General features: G+C 46.1%; 1 protein-coding gene across 1 annotated transcript; it reads right to left on the minus strand.

Annotated features, from left to right (window-relative positions):
- Positions 1 to 257: 257 nt before the first annotated feature.
- YWHAE (tyrosine 3-monooxygenase/tryptophan 5-monooxygenase activation protein epsilon) lies at positions 258 to 19,728 on the minus strand. The gene is made up of 6 exons (XM_054646929.2): positions 19,523 to 19,728; positions 10,272 to 10,471; positions 5,561 to 5,667; positions 5,007 to 5,213; positions 4,348 to 4,484; positions 258 to 1,166 (listed from the first exon to the last, which is right to left on the minus strand). Exons 1-6 carry the CDS (start codon positions 19,584 to 19,586, stop codon positions 1,114 to 1,116), a joined length of 768 nt encoding a protein of 255 aa, XP_054502904.1. The 5' UTR covers positions 19,587 to 19,728; the 3' UTR covers positions 258 to 1,113.
- Between the last annotated feature and the right edge of the window lie 621 nt (positions 19,729 to 20,349).

Below are 20,349 nucleotides of genomic sequence, written 5' to 3' on the forward strand. Positions count from 1 at the left end.
AACAGATAACCTGTGTCCCTTCCCTCCATCTATGGAACTGGAACAGCAGGTGAGAGACATTCACCAACCATGTCCCAGGGACTGATACAGGGAAAGACTGGATAAAAGGGCTGCTCCCAGCAGCACAACTCACATCACATCTTCCTTAGCTCCTGTCTGAAGAACAAGGCTGTTCCTGCTGCTCTCTCCCCCTCCAACTGTTCCTAGTACAAGCAACAAAGGAAAATTATTATCCTGAAAGAAATTCATAGTGATGGTTGGCATTTTTAATTTAGGTTTGTTTTATTTAATGTTAATTCCATGCTGTGTTTCAGTAAGAACAATACAGATTCTGTATCTGTGGCTCCAGTCAGATATCCAGTAGTACAAATTAGCTTCAAGTTACACATACTGAACAAAAGAGGTTGAGCGAGCGAAGGGAGATGGGGAGAGGGGAGGGAGAAAAGAAAAAATATTGAACACGCATGCAGGCTTATCAATGCCACCTTCAATGCTAACCTGCTTGGAGGGAAAGTAAAGAACAGGCAAGAATGAGCAGCCACGGATTGTTGAACTGTTACCAGCACCATGATTTTCAGCAACGTTTCAGCAGTTTGGAAACTTTTTGTTTTTATACAGTAAAACCACTACAATAAATGTCCCAAATGCAACCTCGCAACTTCAAGCTAAACACCCAATTAAGTTGAAACATTGGTATAAAATTCAGTTTAAACAGTTATAAAAAAAAGAAAGATGCCACCACATGAGCACTACCTGGCCAGGACCAATCTCTCCCTACACGGCCTTCAGGTGTCACATCCAGGTCTGATGGCAATGTCACCACAGCTGGCAGAGACAATACAGTAATGCTGAAAGAGCCTTTATGCAGTCCTGTTAGTGTCTTAAAGAACCTAAAAGCTGGCACCAGTAAAATCCACAGAAATTCACTCTTGCCTTTAAGAACTTTTAAACTGTGTAAAAAAAATAAAAATAAAGAAACCCAACAGGGCAGGAACCTAAATTCTGAGACCCAATGTAAAAGTCAGATTTGGTGGTTCTCAGAGTGACACTGAGGGTTTTTGTGGGGAAGGGGGAGGGTGGTCAGAGATGGGTTCTCTTGTTGGCCTTTGTGTCTCACTGGTTTTCATCTTCCACATCCTGCAACGCTTCTTTATTCTGTTCTTCACCTGTGAAGTGGGAAGAAGGAAGGAAAACGTTACCATTTCAAACTGAGAGCTGCAGAACAGCTGAACAAGCACCTAGAGATTAATATTTTCATGCAATACACGCTCACTCTCCCACTCCACACTGCCAGCTCCAGAGTGAAGCATTCCCATGGAAACGCAGCCTCGGAATCACCTGCACCCTCCCACCCAACTGCAGCCGGGCCATTAGAACGTGTGAGGACAAACAAACCCAGCCTGAAACCTGACACCACTCAGGTGAAACCACGGCAACAGCTGTGGATCAACAGCCTTGATCTGGAAATGCCTTCCCCAAACCCTCATCTCTTTTCCTGCCCAAGCCCACTCAAGCCTCAACAGCAAAGCACTGCAGGGAATTTTCTACAGTTACACTGATGGCAGGAGTTACCAAAGGTGTGAAAAACACCCTGCTGCGAGTCCAACCTGACAAGAACCCCTGGGTTTAAGGGTATTAAAGAAAACCATCTTGTAGAAATGAATGTCTCTGTTCCAGCAGGCTGTGCCATGCAGTGGAGTGGGGCTGTCCATGGAACTCCTGCAGTTTGGTTACACTCCAGCTGCCCCAGGGAGCTCCATGCAACACCTGCAGGGCTTCACCAAAATTCTGCTGCACCTGGGTAAGTTGCAGGTACCTCAGCTGGTGCCATCACACATGCAAAAGTCACTTAATTGATAAGGGAGGCTGAAAAAATGCTTACAATTATCTGTAACCACATAAGATGGGACTCTCTTAAGGGCAATAAACAGAAATTAGTAATTAAAAACTTCATTTGCAATAAAATGAGACTGGTAACTTCCAGCAGATAACCAGAACGTTTGCTCAGAGCATGTCCAGATTCAGGATTACCACCAGGTACAAGAGGAAGTGGATTTTGGAAGAGGGGCCTAGGAACACAGGACATTCAACACCAATAAAGTTTATAGACAGAATTCTATTGAAGAAAGGAAAGCAGAGGCTGTAACCCAGACTAGAAGATCTGAGCATGCTCTAACCAACACACTTGAGCAAATACTCCTCTAGCAGGCCACTGTCAAGTACTTCCCATGCCCAAATATTCTTCTGTCCATCAAGTTTGCAGCTCAATTCCCAACCATGTGAGTGACTCTGGATCCTAGTCAAGCACATCAGCCCTGGGCAGGGGACAGGTGCCACAGGAGTGGCAGCAGGGACACAAGCATTTGTCAGCAGCGGGGGACAGAGGCAGGCACTGTTAGTGACAGGAAAACTGACACTGAAAACTCCAGTGAGCCACAACGAGAGACTTACAAAGTAGAGTTTTTAGGAAATGAACAGTTGGGCTTTCCTTTAGGAATCTATAGAGCAGGAAAGAAGGGGAGAACAGGAATCATATGGAGATGACATTACAAGTGTAGAAATAAACTCAGCACTCATCTGGGCATGGCAAAGCTACAGGGACTGGATGGGAGAGCAGCAGCTGGGTCATGCCTGGCTCTACATCCCTGCCTGGCTGCAATGGAAACAGGGACAAGCTCCATGCCACAGAACAAGCCCTTTCCCAGCCTCTCCCATCCCCTGGAAACTGCTCATTGTGCCAATATTGATTTATTGTTCAAAGGCTCTGCTCATTTGGGAATATGGAGCTCTGGAAATGCACTCAGAGTGTTAGCAAAGGATGAGGACACTGAACTCTGCACCTGTGTCTGAACATTCCACATAATCATTCTCTGATCTGAAGAATTCCACCACGATTTTAAGCAGGATTTTCAATTCTGTCATCATTATCTTTCTGGCACCAGTAACCAGGACAACCTGAACTACTTCAGGAAGAACAAAAATATCTATTTTCCATGCTGTGGAGCAAGAATTTTAGATCTCTGTTTCCTTTTTGAAAATCTAAAGAGCTTGTAAATAATCCTGTGGAACTTCTACAAATCCATGAGAGACATCAGCTATGGGCAGCTCAGGAACTTTTGGAAGACACTGTTTGGAAGACATTGGTACTGTCCCACACTGATCCAACCTTGTTACTGCACTAAAATGGCTTCCACAAACTGCCAGCGTATTTGGCCCCAATAAAAACAGTAAAGGTTGTATCTAAACTGAGGGAATTTGAAATACTTTTCTCCTCTCCCATGGCAAGGAAGGCATTCAACACCTGCAGTGTTTAGAGAAAAATCTACAGCTCCATCCAGGGTCCATCCTGCACCAGAGATAATCCTTGAAAAGGGAGGTGCAAGAGCCTTAAACACTGGGATGTGGAGTAAAGCAGGAGCCAATTCCCCACACATTTAGAGCATTCCCAGCCTCAGCAGCCCAAAGAGCAGACTGAGAAGCTATGGAGTAACCACACTTCAAAACAAACCCATCACCCTACACAAAAACAGGAAACTGGGAAAAAGTTAAAGATTCTGCATTTGCTTTCAAATGGACACACCACCAGTGAAGTATCCCCAGGAATGCTGTGTGGCTACAAGGAACAGCTCACCAAAAATTTAAGACACTTACATATTAATAAAGTTTAGCAGTGTTGTTTCTAAGCTCTGGGCATTTGTAGGTACCCAAAATAATCTTGACAGGACTTATTTCTTCCCCTCAAAGTTCAAAGTAAAGAAGTCAGCTCTTTTCATTTGCCTCTCCAAGGGAGAAACCCTCAAATGAGTAGATTTGTACTAAGTATTGAATGCTGAAGTTTAAGTGTTGGAAAAGTCCATTCAGTGTGCCAAAACCACTTCAAAAATTTGTGTGATCCTTTGCTAGTGAACAGAAGCAATCCATGTCCCACCCTCTGGTACTACCAGGGGACACATCTGGCATTTGCTCTGGCAATGAGAACATGGAGTGACCTGGAATGAAGGGGCACTAAAGCATTTGCAGTGCTTCCTCCTGGAGGCTCACATCTGCTTGGAATGACAGCCAGAGATGAACATGACAAGCAGAAAGAAAGAAAAGATGAAATAAATTCAAAGTCACTGCTTTACAGTCATCACAGCTGCCACGTGGGGAGGGACCAACAACAAAGTGTTGCTAATTCCACAGCTCCTTCCTTCAAGGGAGAGCTCAGAAGAGCCCAGTGTCACCCCTGCCACATGGTCAGGGTTAAGGTAGGACAGGAGGGTCATTATTAGGAGAGACACAAGTAACCAAAGGCTCCCCATTGCCACCCTCTGGGGCAGGATGAGCTTTCCCAGCAGCATCACTCACCATCACCCTGCATGTCTGAAGTCCATAGTGTCAGGTTGTCACGTAACAACTGCATGATAAGTGTAGAGTCCTTATAGCTTTCTTCACTCAGTGTATCCAGTTCTGCAATAGCATCATCAAAAGCTGCTTTTGCCAACCTGCAATGACACAACAAAGATGTCACAAATATTGCTGAACACAATCCAGAAGCACCACTCAACACCAGTCACTCTGTGCTTTAAGAAACTTTTTACTCAATATTGGTTTTATTAAGTGCTGCTAAAAACTTAGTGTATGAGAAATGGTATTTGCTTCAACCACTGCCACTCTGCAGAGGCTCACAGGTGACAGAAATCAGTGCCACCACCCCTTCCAGCCTGTGCAAGACAACTTAAATCACCTCCCACCTTGGGCAGTTTGAGGGATGCACAGGGTTAACCTGGCAAGCTCTGAACTGCCATTAGCTGATCAATTCAAGGTTATCACTGTTCTGCCTCTCACACACCATTAGTCTCACACAAACAGGTGGCTCTAGACTCCAAAAATGGTCAAAATCTTCCCAGTGAATTGCCACCAATCACAGCACACACCAGCAGGAGGAAAGCAGGAGAAGCAGTAACTCTGGGCTCGTGTGGTATCACACAGCATCCCCACATCCCCTCTGTGCAGCCAGCACCCACCTGCAGGCACGATCAGGAGAATTAAGAATTTCATAGTAGAATACAGAGAAGTTGAGCGCGAGTCCTAAGCGGATGGGATGTGTTGGTGGGAGTTCTGTCATTGCAATGTCACTAGCAGCTTTGTAAGCCACCAAGCTGTTCTCTGCAGCCTCCTTCCTGTCATTTCCTGTGGCAAACTCAGCCAGATACCTATGGTAGTCCCCCTTCCTGAGAACAGAAACAGCAGCAAGTCAGTAACCCTCGTTTGCCCACCAGCCATTACATTAAAAGCTTAAATTAAAGTGCATTCAGATATTCACACACCAAGGACACAGTTACTGTCTACAAAACACTGCACCAGGAGCTGAGGGGATTTTAAATCATCACTACAGGACACACCTTTTCTTCTCTTTATAAATGCTCAGCTGATGCAAAATAAAAAACCCCAAGCAGGGATGTGATTTCTACATCAGCAATTCAATTAAAACTGCTGTTTCTTACATAAGAGCTGCACAACAGAGTATTTTAAGATTTCTGTCTCTGTTTCAGGCCTGTCCTCTAAGAAAGGTACTCACATTTTGTAATAGAAAACCTTGGACTCGCCAGTGTTAGCTGCTGGAATGAGGTGTTTGTCCAGTACATCCAGAATGTCACAACAGATTAACTTCAGTTCAGTCTCAACCTAGTAAAGAAAAATAAAAATTTAACAAAAAATTACAAGAGGGGGCGGAGTGAGCACTTAAGCCTAAAAGCTTTCAAAAGTACCCAAATATCAAACAGGTAACATCATGACATTTCAAAGAGGGTTAAGACAGAAGAAATATAAATAAAATGCAGCTGCTCCACAGGTGCATTAAGCAAACCAGTTCTGCACATTCAGCTGGCACACACAAGGGGCAGGGACTGATGGATGATGAAATGGGGAGCTGAACAGTGGAACTGTGAATTCCTTGGGAGACATCTTGCTAGACCATTGCATTAAGTTTGTCTGAGGGTGCAATTCCTTACTGCAAGGCTTGCACAACTCAATTCCTTCCATTTTTGATCCCAGAAGCTGCCCTAGAAGTGGCAACAGCAAAGGGGACAATTTGAAGGTGATTAACCTGAATCAGCTCAGCTCCATCATACCCCAGAGTTAAATGGCACCTTCACAACAGGTTCCGGTGAGTCCTTGGAGGCAAAGCTCCAAAAAGAGAGCCTTAAGACAAAAATCATGGAGTATCAGAACAGAATCAAGATGTGCCACACAGACAAAGGTCAGGGACAAGATGAGAAGCTCCAGAACAGGTGAAAAACACAAAGCGCAGCAACTCAGTGAAAAAGCAGAAATCATCAACACTGACAGTGAAACCTGTGCCAAAAATACAGTATATAAAGCCTTATTTAAAAACAAATACTGGATTTGAAGAGTCTGAACTGACAACAGTCACATGAACCTTCATTTTCTCCAGTTCTAAACACAAAGCAAGGCCTATGAGGTCAGGGTTTGCCACAGAGAGTTTCACACCTGCAAGCAAAGAAACTGAGCACCCCAGAAAAGCTGAAACCCCTCCTGTGACACCAACACTGCCCAGAGCAGAGGGGCTCTGAGCCCCAGGGCAGCCCAGCAGGAGAGGCTGGTTCAATAATGCACACAGTCACCCATCCACTGCTGCTTTCCCATCATTTCACAGCAACTTCCACAGCTACAGCTGAAGAGAACTCTGGCTCAAGCTGATTTCATAGAAAGGAGAGATTTCAAGCAAATGCATTAAAGAAATTACCAGGAAGTGCAAGTCTTGGATCACAGGAGCAGCCCCACTCATCCCTTCCTGTCCTCCCTCCCAAGCATTTCCTTTCCTTCTTCCTTGAAGCATTTTCCTTGCCTTGTAATCCTTTTATCACACAGAGCTCCCAAACTATCTGGGTTTGTAAGCACAGCAGTTATACCCAAAAGGTGTTCAAATTACAGCTCCAAAATAAATAATAAACTGGCACATACACACACATACTGACTTGTACAAAGTAACAGATTTGCAAAAGTTGCTTTAGGTAAATTAACTGTCAGCAAATTTCATGGACAAATGTCAGAATGCCCTGACATTCACAGGAAGAATAAGATGCTGTACTTAATTATGTGACAAATGCTTAAGAAAGGTGCTGAAATATGGTCACTTGAGATTATCTACTTCATATATTCTTGGGCTACAAAAGCTATAAAACCTTTGGCCAGCAGTCAGTTCCTGCAAACTTCTTTCCTCTTGATCCTCTTTTTCAATGACTTCTTTTGCAGAGAGATCTTCAGCAAAACTGCAAAGAATTAAATCAGTTTCTAATCCTCTTTAGTTAAATAACCATACATGTACAAACTTCTATTTCATCTCAGACAGACCTTTTCCAGCTTTGCTTAAAGGATCAGTCACAGTTATCAGAGATCAGCTGCTGTCCAGGGCAATGGAAATGTCCTGAGCAAGCTTAGTTTAAAAAGATTTAATATAAATCAAGGTGATTAAGAGTAAAACAAATAAACAAAAACCCCACAACAGAACTCAAAGCTCTTGTACAAAAAGGATCAGTTCCAGACAGAGTGGCTCAGTGAGCACTCTCTAAGAAGGGGGCATGGAGGACAGCCTGGCAGCTGCCCCAAACAGAGCCCAGGCTGCAAGTCAGAGCACTGGAAACACAAATTCCTGTGCCACATCTGCAGAGCAGGAAGGGGAAGGTCAATCCCTGAGCTATGGTGTGGAATGATCTGGGTAAACTGCAAGGGAGGGGCTGCACTGTGTCAGCCACACCCCAGTGCAGCCTCTCCAGGATGAGGGGCACGAGCCTCAGTGTGCTCCCATCAGAGGCAGCCAGATGAGAAATTCAGGGGCTTTTGTGGATCCAAATGGCCAGGGGAGCCAGGAGAGCAGCCTGTGGACAAAGGAAGCACATAAGTGGCATTTCCCTCATGGCTATGGATGTGTTTGGCTCCATTCAGCTGAAGTGCCTTGGGAGGAGGCACAGTCTGGTGTCTTTCATCTCCCACTACTGCCCAATAAATACCTGAGCCAAGGCCAGCCCAGCCCTGCCCACTCAGCACCACCATCCCTGGAGCTCTGCCCCAGGTCACACTGGCCACCACCTCAAACCCCTCAATGTGAGCCACGAGCTGAATTCCAGTCAATACTGACATACACCCAACCCAACAAGGAGTTACTTTCACAAAAACCACTACAGAAACCTTCAATTCCTACTGCAGCAGCACTCTCCAGCTGAGCAAGGTCACAGCTGTTTCTGGTAGATGAGAAATGTGTCTTTTAGAGATGCTGGTTCTCTCCAACTCCTCAGTGCTTTAAACTTGGCCTTTTTGGCCCCCAACGTGGTTTGGGGGCTGGGGGGGAAGGTTTGGTTGGTTGGGGTGTTTTTCCCTTCTTCAGAGCCTTTCAAGTCTGATAAAGTTTTCCCAGCAATGAACTTACTCTGGAAACTGCTCCAGGAGGCAGAATTTGTTGCCAGGGGAATCCCAGTGAGCAGAATTCTGCTGGAAGCTGTTTCTTAGGGAAGCACTGAGCACAACAGGGCAGGAGTGCCACTCTGAGCAGTGACAGGGAGCAGCAGCATCCAAACCTGGGCCGTGTTCCTGCCTGCTCCCAGGCCACCCTGCCAAGCCCCTCACACACTCAGAGCAGATGCCAACCCATATTAAGGCTCCCAGCAGGCACTAAGAGGATCTGGCTTTCAGCTACAGATGATGCTCAGGAAGCTCTTGCAGGAGTCCCTGTGGAGCTGGGCAGACCCAGCCACCCCTCCTCCAGTGTGGAACCAGTGAGTTCAGTGCACTGCTCCTCCTGTGCAGCTCTGGAAGCTGCTCCCTCGGAGGATTTCACAGCTCTGCACCCTGCTGGCATGACACTGACTTCAGGTGGCCTCTCCATCTCTTCAGCCACCTCAAGCACTATAAACCTGTACTGCTTGCAGCCCAGTCCATCCAGAATGGCACACATCCTTTCCAAAAAGAGATGCAGAATAAAGGCTATTTCTAGAGTCCTTTCAAAACCAGGAGAAAAGTCTTTTCATCATCAAAGGATCTTTGGCAGAAGATGATAACCACCCACAAAACCCTGTGCAAAAGAATCTGGAAACACACAATGTAAAACAAATTTAATCACTGGACAGCTGTTGTCTTGTTTTCTATGTTCTTTTAGGAAACACCCATCAAGAAAAGGTTATTTGGGACTGTATGTAACTGGCAGAGTCTCATCCCATCAGCATGCCAGCATAAAATTAGAAACTCCCAACTTTAACAATTCCATGGAGCAACAGAAACCCTGTGAGTCAACAGAAAGTAGACAGAACCATTCCTGGGAGATTTCCAAGCCAGGATCATTTCCATTGCTGGTATATGAATCAGTGCCAGGTGATAGAACAGACTCCAGTGTTTCTCTGGAAGTGAAGATGTGAACCATGTGAAGGCACTTGTCCTCAAATAATGGAGATGAAGTCTCTGCAGAAATGTGTGGGATTTAAATAGTATGGGAGGCTGCCTGCTCTGTGCTAAACCATCATTTAGGGCAGGGGCAACAACAGCTCACTGAGAGCTGGAGCTTTCATCAGCCCTTACCAATGGAAGTCAGAGCTTGCTCCAAGTTCTCCATTTTAGGTAAAGCTGCACACACTGACTAAGTCAGCATGAAGTTATGTGGATCAATTCTTCCCTCTCTTCAGGGAGAGGGAACAGCAAGGCCCTGGAGGTTACTACACACAAAGGTTTCACAGCTGGGATGACCAGGACATGAGTGACAGGAGCCAAGGAGAGCCTGAAGGACTCCCCCCATGGACATTTCAAGTGTTAAGGTTTTGAACTCTCTAGGACAGAGAACTGGAATCCCAGAAAGTGTCACTGTATGATCCAAAGCAACTTCTATAGGAAGTGGAAGTTCAACAGCCAAGCACCTCCTCTAACAGGGTTAATTTTAAAAAGAAGTTGCTTGGGGCCAGTGAGGTTGGAGGGGAAGGAATGAGGCCTCCTGAGCAGGTGGAGCCTCCCACCTGAGCAAGCAGGGAAGTGCCAGTGCAGCTCAAATGCTTGGCAGAGCTGCTGGTGCCCTGAGGGAAGAGCCCTCCCTGTCTGAGGGTTCACACAGCAACACCACAGCTCTCCCCTCCACCAGGGCATTCATTCTCCACACAAGGAACAGGCTCCAGCCTGCCAAGGCTGCCAGGTCAGCAGAGCACAGGCAATCTGGAACAGGAGGGCACTTGATGGCAAGGGCACCAGAACTACAGAAATGGCATTTTGCTGTAACACCAACTCCATCTTACCATTTGCCGATATTCCCGAATCATTTTTAATTTGTCTTCTCCACCTTTGTTTTCTTCTTTCTGTTCAATGCTGCTGATTATTCTCCAGGAAGCTCTCCTGGCTCCAATCACATTTTTATATGCAACAGAAAGCAGGTTTCTTTCTTCCACTGTCAACTCCACATCCATTCCAGCCACCTTCTTCATTGATTCAACCATTTCTAGGAGGAAAAGGTCAGGCAATTATTCTCACACCTGAAGCACCTTTCAAACCATTCAGTACAAGCTGTACATTAATAAGAACTTGGGAAATTAATTAGCCTCCCTCCTCCTTTAATCCAGCTACTCCTCACTTTTACCCTGGAGTGTTCCAAACAAATCAATCAGCACATCCACAAAGGAAGTATCTGATATTCATCTGGTATTTCACAAGGGTTACAGAAATTAATAACAGTTATCAGCACAATCCTACAGGAGTGTTTGTTCTCCAGAGTGCTCTGGAAAAAGCAGAGAACAGTGAGAAAAGGTGAGTAAATGTGATCTGGCTCTTGGCACAAACAGGATAAATTTGAGGAATCAGAGGATGCTCCACTGATTTTCAAACTGCAATACAATGTAATGTGGTAATTAACAAAAATAGAAAATCCAGATTTGAAAATATGTAGAGATGTATGAGTACTGTCACTAGGAAAGTGAGTCAAAGCTGCAAGATGAACCTCCTAAGGAAAAATGTGGTGCTTGGAGTGGTAACAACAAAGTCATCTTGAGTGTACCCACAGCAACCACATGTACCCATTCACACTGAAAAGTAACACAAAAAATATGAATTAATATATATTTGTATTTTAAGCCTGTTGAAAAGTATTTCTAAACCTGAGGTTAAAACAATCAATACCAAAACCAAAACCAGCTTTCCTACACTCCAATGGAAGCAAAGACTGAACCACTTAAGGAAGGCTGGAACCCCTTCATTACCTACCCACACTGAGATTGCTCAAGACACATTAGAAGAACAGTGTTAAATATACAAATGAAGCTTAACTTTCATTTTTTGCCCTCAGATGTCAAAATCACCACCTGAACAGGCATAAGCCACTGCAGCAATGGAGGCTGTAGGCTGATAACAGTGTTATCAGTCTCCAACAGGTCTCCATATGTGGAGGACAACACTTCATGGTGGCTCTGCTTTTATCAGCAGATTTTGCTTCTCCAAATCACAGAAAGTAACAAAAAAAATCCACCAAGGATTTGATAAAATTTGTTGAAAACACCACCCTGCAATTGCAAAATGGTGAGAAGAATCTGAGAGCTGCCCCAGAACACTCCACATTCACACAATTAATATTAACATAAACATAAGTAATTGATGCCAGTTAGGCTACAGGCAATATAATACAGCTACAATTTGCTACTTAAATAAAGCAAGTACTGTGATTTCTTCTCTGAAGGATGACCCCACCATCCCATTCATACAAAGAATCTACTTAAAAGCTGTGAATTTTTAAAATTATGCAAATTAAGTCATCTCATCTTTTGAAGCTTAGTAAACAACAGAGCTATGCTCAGATTAAGATGTCTGACAGTTCTTGGGGACAAAAATGACAATCAGGAATTGAGACTGGCAGTCTTCATGACCTGGGTATCTTTGTCAAGCTCCAGCAAAAAATGCAGGTCTTGTTTTCAATCCTAATATTTACTGCCTTCAGAGAAGCAACCCAGGGGTTACAGAAGATGCTGCTTTTTCTTTTAAGGGTTTCTATAATTGTGCTCTATCCACTGGGATTAAATACACAGCCCTGCAGTGATACTCCTGGATGTACACAATGCTTTCATAGAAACCTGCCTCTTCATGAAGACAACAGAAATCTATTCCCACTTATCCCATATAACAATGATATACTTTGAATGAGTGCACAAGTGTGGAGTTAAGGAACATGGACAGCAACAGCTTCCAAGATCTTCTGCCCTGTGTCAGGAAACTACAACAACTGGGCCAAAAAGGGCACATTTTATCACCTGCTCTACAGGTTTCCTTCACAACCTTTTCCCTAAAAGCACATTTGTGTAGTGTGAGAATGTGAAATAAAAAACTATACACAAGACTTGCTGTTCCCTGTAAATGAGGAGCTGTTTTCAGTGTACATTCAAACACATCATTACCAATTCAATAAATTGCTTGGCTTCTGCAGGACTTTATCCATCTATTACCAGTCTGAAGATCTACAAGCTCTTGAAACAGAGGTTAAAGCCAATTTAGCTGAGCAATAGCTGGTCCAAAGCCAAAGCCCTGCTCTAGAAGGAGCTCCTGTGTCAGTGTTTCAGTCTGGTGGCAAAGGAGGTCATTACCCACCCTCCTGCAGAGCCACAGAACGAGGGAGCCAAAGGAAAACAGGCTCCCAACTACTCCTTATCAGTAAACAGCCCTTATCACCCCAACATTTTATGACTGAGTTGTCAGTAAGTTCAACAGGCTCCCTGACAGTGACAGCCCTGGGAACAGGATGCTGGGGGATGGGGAGCACCTCAGGTTCCTCCATTTGCTGTGAGGCACAAAGCCCTGAGCTTCAACACCCTCACACTGGGTACAACCTCCCAACACCTACAACAGGAACTGAAAGGTCTCCTCCACAGAATCTTCATTTTGTCACTAGGTAACCACACAACCACAGATGAGAATCCCACCCATAAACAACTGTCCCACCCAAAGAGAGAACATTTATCAGTCTTTATCAGTCTACCCACAAAGCTGTTGGGTAAAATGGTTTCTAGTTTAGTAAAGAGCCCAATTTTACTTAAAAGTACAAAAATCTGGGCTGATATTTCAACAAGACAAAATATTATGCACATACCTGGGTCTTCCATGGTAAAGCCATAATCCAGCCCTGAAAATTTAAGCCTGATGAAAAATCTTAAGAACACAGGCAGTACAAAAGCAAGGGGACAGCCTATCTGTATCTCCTCCAACAGAAAACAAAAATAACCTGCACCAGCACCAGAGCAAATTATTTTTTATTTTAAGTGCAGTTTTACCTATCTGGCAGGAGGTGGAAAGCTCAGTCAGAGACTATTCAAGACAAAATACAAGTCTGAAATTACATTTCATTAACAAGGATTACTGCAGGAATGACAACTCACTGCATACAAAATCCAGAGACCCTTGCAGTGCATTATGGAAAAAGCAGTGTTATGCACATTCAGAGACACAGACTGCACTGAAGTGGTTCAGTTCCAGCCTCTCAGGTGATTGTGGCTGTCACTTCTTATGCTACTGTCAGCTCATGCCAGCAGCAGAGCAGGAGATCCCCAAAATGTAAATTGTGGAAGGAGAGGGGAATATTCTGGAGAATGACATGCTCGTCCTAGATTTAGATCCTTCCCCGAGCACCTGCTGCTGGTTAAGAAACACCACAGAGACACTGCCTGATCAGGTCTGTATATTTTTATGGAAAAGCTGACTCCAAACCACTGCCTAAGATACTACAGAACTGTCATGATGGCCAGGTCATTTTTCAGGTTCCTATATTCTACTACCATGATTAAAATGCTGGCTCCCCACTGCAAACCCTGCTGAGTCACCTCCAAAGCCTGGAAAGCACAAAGGGCTGGGACAGATGTGGCCACCTACAAAAGGTTTGTGAACAGCAAGGTGCAAGGCTTGGGATTGGGGTTTAAAGTGAAAGACAAAGAATAAGCCTTACTCTAAACTAAAGAGTCATGGGGAAGTTTAATCTTTTCTACTGCCCTTATCTAAGGGCAATAAAGCAAACCAGGATCTTTGAGCTTCCAAGCTGCTGCCCAGTACCTACTTCAGCATTTTGGGAGCAAAAAGCTGCAAGTGAGCATCCTGTGAGCTGGGAGGAGGTGGAGGACACAGGAGAAAAAACAAATCTTCCCTTGTGTCCACCACAGGTGATCACAGACCATAACCAGTACTCAAAGAGTCAGTACAAGTGTTAGCCTTGTACTTGTTCATTCTTGCCATGAACAAAAGATGATCAGGAACAAGTCACAGGAACTTCAAGTGTCTGACCCTGAACTGTTGTGCATAACCTCCAGTCTGGGCTTTACCAGATGCCAACACAAAGGGGTTTACACTGGTCATTTCAGAAGGGTTCCAGCAGACACTCAGGGGGACCTACAACACCATGAACCTAATACTCACTAGGGGTCAAGTTAATGGGAATTACTCTTTAAAAAACCCTGGAATAAGGGGGTATATGCATAATCATTATACTGTAGAGTGTGGCCTTCCATCATGCCTCACAAATTTACTGGAATGCTTTGAACCAGTGAACCACATGGACAAGGAGACAACTGGAATGGGCTACCTGGATTTCCCAAAGGCATTTAACAAGGTCCCTCACCCAAGGTTCTTTAAGGAACTCAAGTGCCATGGGATAGGAAGGAAAGCCCTCACATGGATAAACACTTGGCTGAAAGACAGGAAACAGGGCATGAATATGAGACTCAAGTGTTGAGAAGAGAGAAAGCCACCAGTGGAGTCACAAGGGATCTGGGCTGGAAGCAGGCTGCCATTTCTGAGGGACACACAGAAACAGGAGCAAATAAAAGTACTAACTTAGTAGCAGCAAACTCCTCAGAACAAACATGAGAAGAACTGAAGAAATAGGGGCCAGTGGGTTTTCTGCAGTAAGAGATGAATGTAAGTGTGCAGATTAATGCAGATTAATGCCACAGGCTGCACTTCCCACAGCTACAGACCAGCATCAGTGGGCACCTCCCTCCTCACTACACTGATGCTCCAAACTCAACCAAGTGGAGGCTCAGCTCCTCCTCCCATCCATCAGGAACTCCTGTGAACACACCATGACACTGCCTGCAGGAGGTTTTTCTGTTCTCTTAGGGAATCTGTGTTTGGCATCCAGAGATGGCTGAACCCATCCCTATTGATTCCCTCCTGCCAGCTCAACACCCCTCTGACCTCTCAACTGCCTCATTCAGGTCACCAGCTCAGACAACTACTCACAGGGGAAAAAAATTAATCCTGCTTTTTATTTAGAGAACTGAACTGCTTCTAAGGGTTAGACCAGAATTCAAGTACAAATGAGAAGCATTCCTTATCACATAAAAGAACCTAACAGGTGGATTCCCAGTTAAAACAACCAAGAAGCAGAGGAGGAAAAAAACCCCAAATAATATCCAGCCTGCACAGTGGCTTGATGATGATTTGTGGACAAAGCAGAGGGTTATATTCCTATTCCTTGTGTAAGGTTTGTAACAGCTGGTGCAGTCAAAACCCTTCCAAACCTGGCAGGATGACTCTGCAATAAACAGTCCTGATCTTTACACACATGGAGGAACACAGGTTAGGTCCAAGTTATCCTAGCAACAGTGGGATTTTCTGTGTGATCAATTGTATGGTCTACCACAAGTCCTTCTTGCAACAAGAACATTTTTAAATCATTCCTCTAATCTCTTCAAGCTCTGGACATTTACTTTTCCAAATCAAGAGGATTTCCCCACTATTTCTAACAAACATTTCAGTTTGAAAGCAAACATCTTAAGCCTGGGCCTGATCATAAATCTCTCCCTTTACTGAGATCTGCTGCTGAGCAACCCTCTAATACTGGAAACCAGTTCAGCTTCTGGGCTCCTTGCAGAGGAGCTGACCATGCAACTGCAGAATTCTGTCTCCTTTGTCTGCTCCTGGTACCTCGGGACATTCAGGAAGGCCATCACAGACAAAGGCCCCCTCTCACACAACTGCTCACAATCACAAGTCATTTATGTCCCAGTGTGTACAACTCCCACTTAAAGAAATGTACAGTCTTACTCCTTTAGCACTGTCTTGCCCATATTTTAACTCTTGGTTTCCTACAATTCTCAGGGATATGCTGAGATTTTTCTGCCTTTTACCTCAGAGACAGCAGTCACACCCCACATCACTACAGCAGTAAGAGCTTTCACAGGGTAAGTGGTCACCATTAATGGGGAGAGGAACCCAAAAAGCTGAAGTGTGCTTGACATCTGTTTGAAAGAGACCAATCCTCTGCAAACCAAAATTAATATGCAACTTGAATTCTAATTTGTGACTTATTGATTCCTCATTAGGCTCTAAGCTGAAGACCTGTTACTAGGAGACAGATCTTCCTAAAAAGGGTTCAAATCTTGAACTGAACCACTGCTGCACACTCCTGCCTGTGATAAAGACACATTTCTAGAGACAAAGGAGCCAGGCAGGAGACCTGTCATGGGTGGGCTGGGCTTTCCTTACCTGTACCTTGACCTGTTCTCTGGTTCTGAGGGGAAACCCCACCTATTTCACCTCACCCCAGTGATGCACTCTGAAGTATCTGCTCACAGACAGCCTTGAGCCACAGCATGTTCCTCACCTGAAACAAAGATGATCCCAGCTTCCACAAAGAGGGATTGGTTTCAATATTCAACTGCAGTCTACAGGAATCCTCTACATCCTCTTGCTATAAAGAGTTCCACAAGATCTCTTACTCCAATTGTTCTCCAAAAAAGGAGTGCATTTAGTTCTATATTATCCTACCAATAAGGAGTAGCAGTGAGTGAGATTTCTCACCAAGCTTCCTGTACTGCCACTAAGCTTCCTGGCATTTTGTGATTTGCCATAACATGCCTAAGCAGATCTGTGGAGATAGTCAGACACCCAAATCTCTTAATATATCTCTGGAGATCAGGGTTTAAGTGCTACTTACACTGCCAAAGTACCTAGAAAGTTGTCCTCTTAATCTGGGCCACCGTCCTGAGGACAGTACAGCCACAGGACTGGATTCCCAACCGTTCACAAATGCAGCTCCCAAGACTTCAGAAATTCCCTAAGTGGGTCAGGTAAGTAACACCAAAGAAGCCACAGTTGGATGCCCACCATAAGTGCTGCTATAAATGCCATGAGCCATACATAAATAGCAACCCACCATTCTTCAGTCTCCAGGAGAAAGATGGGACAGACATTTACACTTATTCTAATGTTAAACACAAAAAGATTTGTCAAACTCACATTTGAATAACCCAAGGGACTTGTATTCCAATGTATCTGTAGCCAGTACTTACCATCACCCCATTTTATACGTGCCCATTAATAACTGTGGTCTTAAAACTGTGCACCTCAAAGATCAAACTGAGGAGCAAAATTAGGATTAGCTTGCTCTTTCCTCATATTGCTTCTCAAATCACTTTGTTCACAGAATTATTCAGCAGTCTCAGCTATGATCTTGGTAGAACTGCATTATTTCACATTACCAAGAACAAATTATGCCAATCATTTTTAATTGTTTCAGCTGAACAGGAACAGAGAATTAAATGATAAAACAGTATCTACAGTACATTTTCTTCCAGGCCATGGACACGAGGGAAGTGAAGATGCATTTAGAGCAGCTGGCAGAATTAGAGGGTGCATCTTAAATTATGTTGGCCCAACCTGATTCCTCAAACCTCTGGAAGTCCAAAACCCAGAGCACTGATTTAAACAAGACAACCTTAACTTCAGTGCTCCCTCCTAAATTGTAACCAGTCTGATGCCCATTCAGAAGCAATAGAGCACAACAAGTCTGCTACATTCTGCTCTGGGCAGCTTCTTTAGCAAACATTCATGGTACTGGGAGAACCAAAAGTCCACCCAGGGAAATGCTGCACCAAGGCAATAATCCTTCCCAATCAATTTTTATCAGTTGACAGGAAGTTTGCATTGCAGATCTGTGCCATGGGGGAGAGTCCTATTACCTTCTAACAAAGTGATTTACTGTTGACTTCAGAAAGCCCCAGAAGGACAGTCATGCCTCAAGAGCTCCCAAGGATGATGATTCCTCCAGGATGTTGGGTTTCCACTCGAGCCAAAGCCAACACTTTCAGTGGCACTGACTCATCCATACCAGGTGGAGAACCCTTCCCTCCTCAACACACATTCTGTGGAATATGGATGTGTTCCTCTGCCCAAGGTAATTATGGTACCCCAATACCTGGATTCTGGGGCCATTTCCTCTCTCCAAGTGCTTCAGTTATTGCAGAGACTGCCTTACTGCTTTCCTTTAGTGGTACTATGAATTCTAAGCTATTTTCCCATCAGAACTCTAAATGAATGGAGTTTTATTTAGGCCTTCTTTTTGTTTTAGTTTCTCTTTTTTTCTCCAAAAACGTGTATTTTTCACATTTTCTGCAATGGTGCCATCAGATGGTTTTTGCCATCAGATGTTTTTTAAGCACAACTCAGTAAAAAGGTGTCATTTGGTGAGAACTTGGTCATGTTGTCTATAAAAATTTAGGAACAGAAAATATTTGGAGTGTCTTCTTACCTCTCTAAATGAGGTGTTACTGCATTCACACATTCCACTTACATATATTTATTTCACTTCAAATGAGTAATCACAGCTCTCAGGGCAAAGTAACAGTCTCAGAAGAGTCGAGAAAATTAAAGGCCCTTTCTATCATATGCAGGGGAACCATGTTTAAAAGGAACAGTTGCAAGACAGACATTTTTGGGGCAAGAGACACCACCCAGGGTTGCCAGTTCCTCCCCTCTACCCCTTTTCCCCCAGATATTAAATCATCGCGGATATTAAATGATCAGGGATAGCACAAAAACTTAAAGGGGAAAAAGGATGAAAAGAAAACGCTGGGAAAGTGAAACTACCTGTAATAATTCCTACCACATAATGAAAGCATATGCGTTTTCTTTAGGCAGTGAATCATGTACTTGCTCCCTGCAGGGTGAGAACTCGCTCTCTCTGGCTTTGCCAGGGGCAGCAGGATCTCCAGCCGGGGGTAGAGGCAGAGAAAGAAGCGCAGCCCCGTCCCTGGGGACCCCCACGAGCACGGCCGGTGAGGGGCCGAGGGCCGGGCCCCCCCTCCGAGCGCTCGGCATGGGCGTTGTCTGCGGCGAGCCGCCCTCGCAGCGCTCCGCCCGGCCGGGTGAGCGCGGGGCCGGGCCCGGCCGGACCTCGCGGCGCCGTGAGGGGCAGCGGGGTCTCTTTGTGGGGCTCCCCGAGGCGGGGGCGGCTCCCCTGCCCCCCCCTCCAGGACTCGCCCTTCGCGGCCGCCATTTTATTCCCGGCTCCTGCCGCCACCGCCCCCCGCCCCGGGCCCCGCCCCGGCCCGAGACACCCCCTCGCCCGGGCCCCCCATCCCCGCTTCCAGCGGCCCCTCAGGGCGCTCCCCGTCGCCATTTTGTGTGCGCCCCCTCCTCCGCCCCTGCCCCCCTCCCCCGCCCAGCCGCCATTTTGTGGCCGCTCCCTCCCTCCCTCCCTCTCCCCTCGGCCGTGCACGGCCTCCCGAGCCCGCGCGCTCACCATCGTAGCGCTCAGCCTGCTCAGCCAACTTGGCCTGATAGACGAGGTCCTCCCGATCGTCCATGTCCTACGGGCGGGGCGGCGGCGGGGACTGCGCGGGGCGGATGGCAGCCGATGGGTCCGGGGGGCTCTGCAGCTACCAGCTCGCTGCTCTCCGGGCAAATATGGCGGCAGCGCCTCCTCCCGCTGCATCCGGGCACTCCCGCTGGCGCGCGCATGCGCCCCGCCGCCTCCCATGGCAACGGCGGCTCCCTGGCAACGAGCGGGGGGCGGGGTGAGGCGGCGTGAGGGGTGAGGCGGCATGAGGGGTGTGAGGAGGGGTGAGGAATAAAGGGAATGGGGCGGTGTGAGGAGGGGTGAGGAATAAAGGGAATGGGGCGGTGTGAGGGGTGTGAGGAGAGGTGAAGAATAAAGGGAATGGGGCGGTGTGAGGGATCAAGCGGGATGAGGCGAAATGAGGGGTGAGGCGGGATGGATGAAGCGGTCTGAGGGGTGAGGCGAGATGAGAGATAAAGCGGGATGAGGCGGGACGAGGGATGAAGCGGCGTGAGGGTGAGGCAGGAAGGATGAAGCGGCGTGAGGGTGAGGCAGGATGAGGGATAAAGCGGAATGAGGCGGTGTTGTTGGTGTGAGGGATGAGGCGGGATGGATGAAGCAGCCTGAGGGCTGAGGTGGGATGAGGAATAACGCGGGATGAAGGATGAGGCGGCCCGGCAATGGCAGGGATGGATCCGCCGTTCCCCCGCCCGGCTCTGGCGGGGCCGTGACCGGGACACGGCTGTGGGCGAGCGGGGGGCAGCGGGCCCGGCCGCCGGTGGCGTTTCCCT

The sequence above is a fragment of the Agelaius phoeniceus genome, chromosome 20, assembly GCF_051311805.1.
Source record: "Agelaius phoeniceus isolate bAgePho1 chromosome 20, bAgePho1.hap1, whole genome shotgun sequence".
In the NCBI taxonomy this organism is placed as follows: Eukaryota; Metazoa; Chordata; class Aves; order Passeriformes; family Icteridae; genus Agelaius; species Agelaius phoeniceus.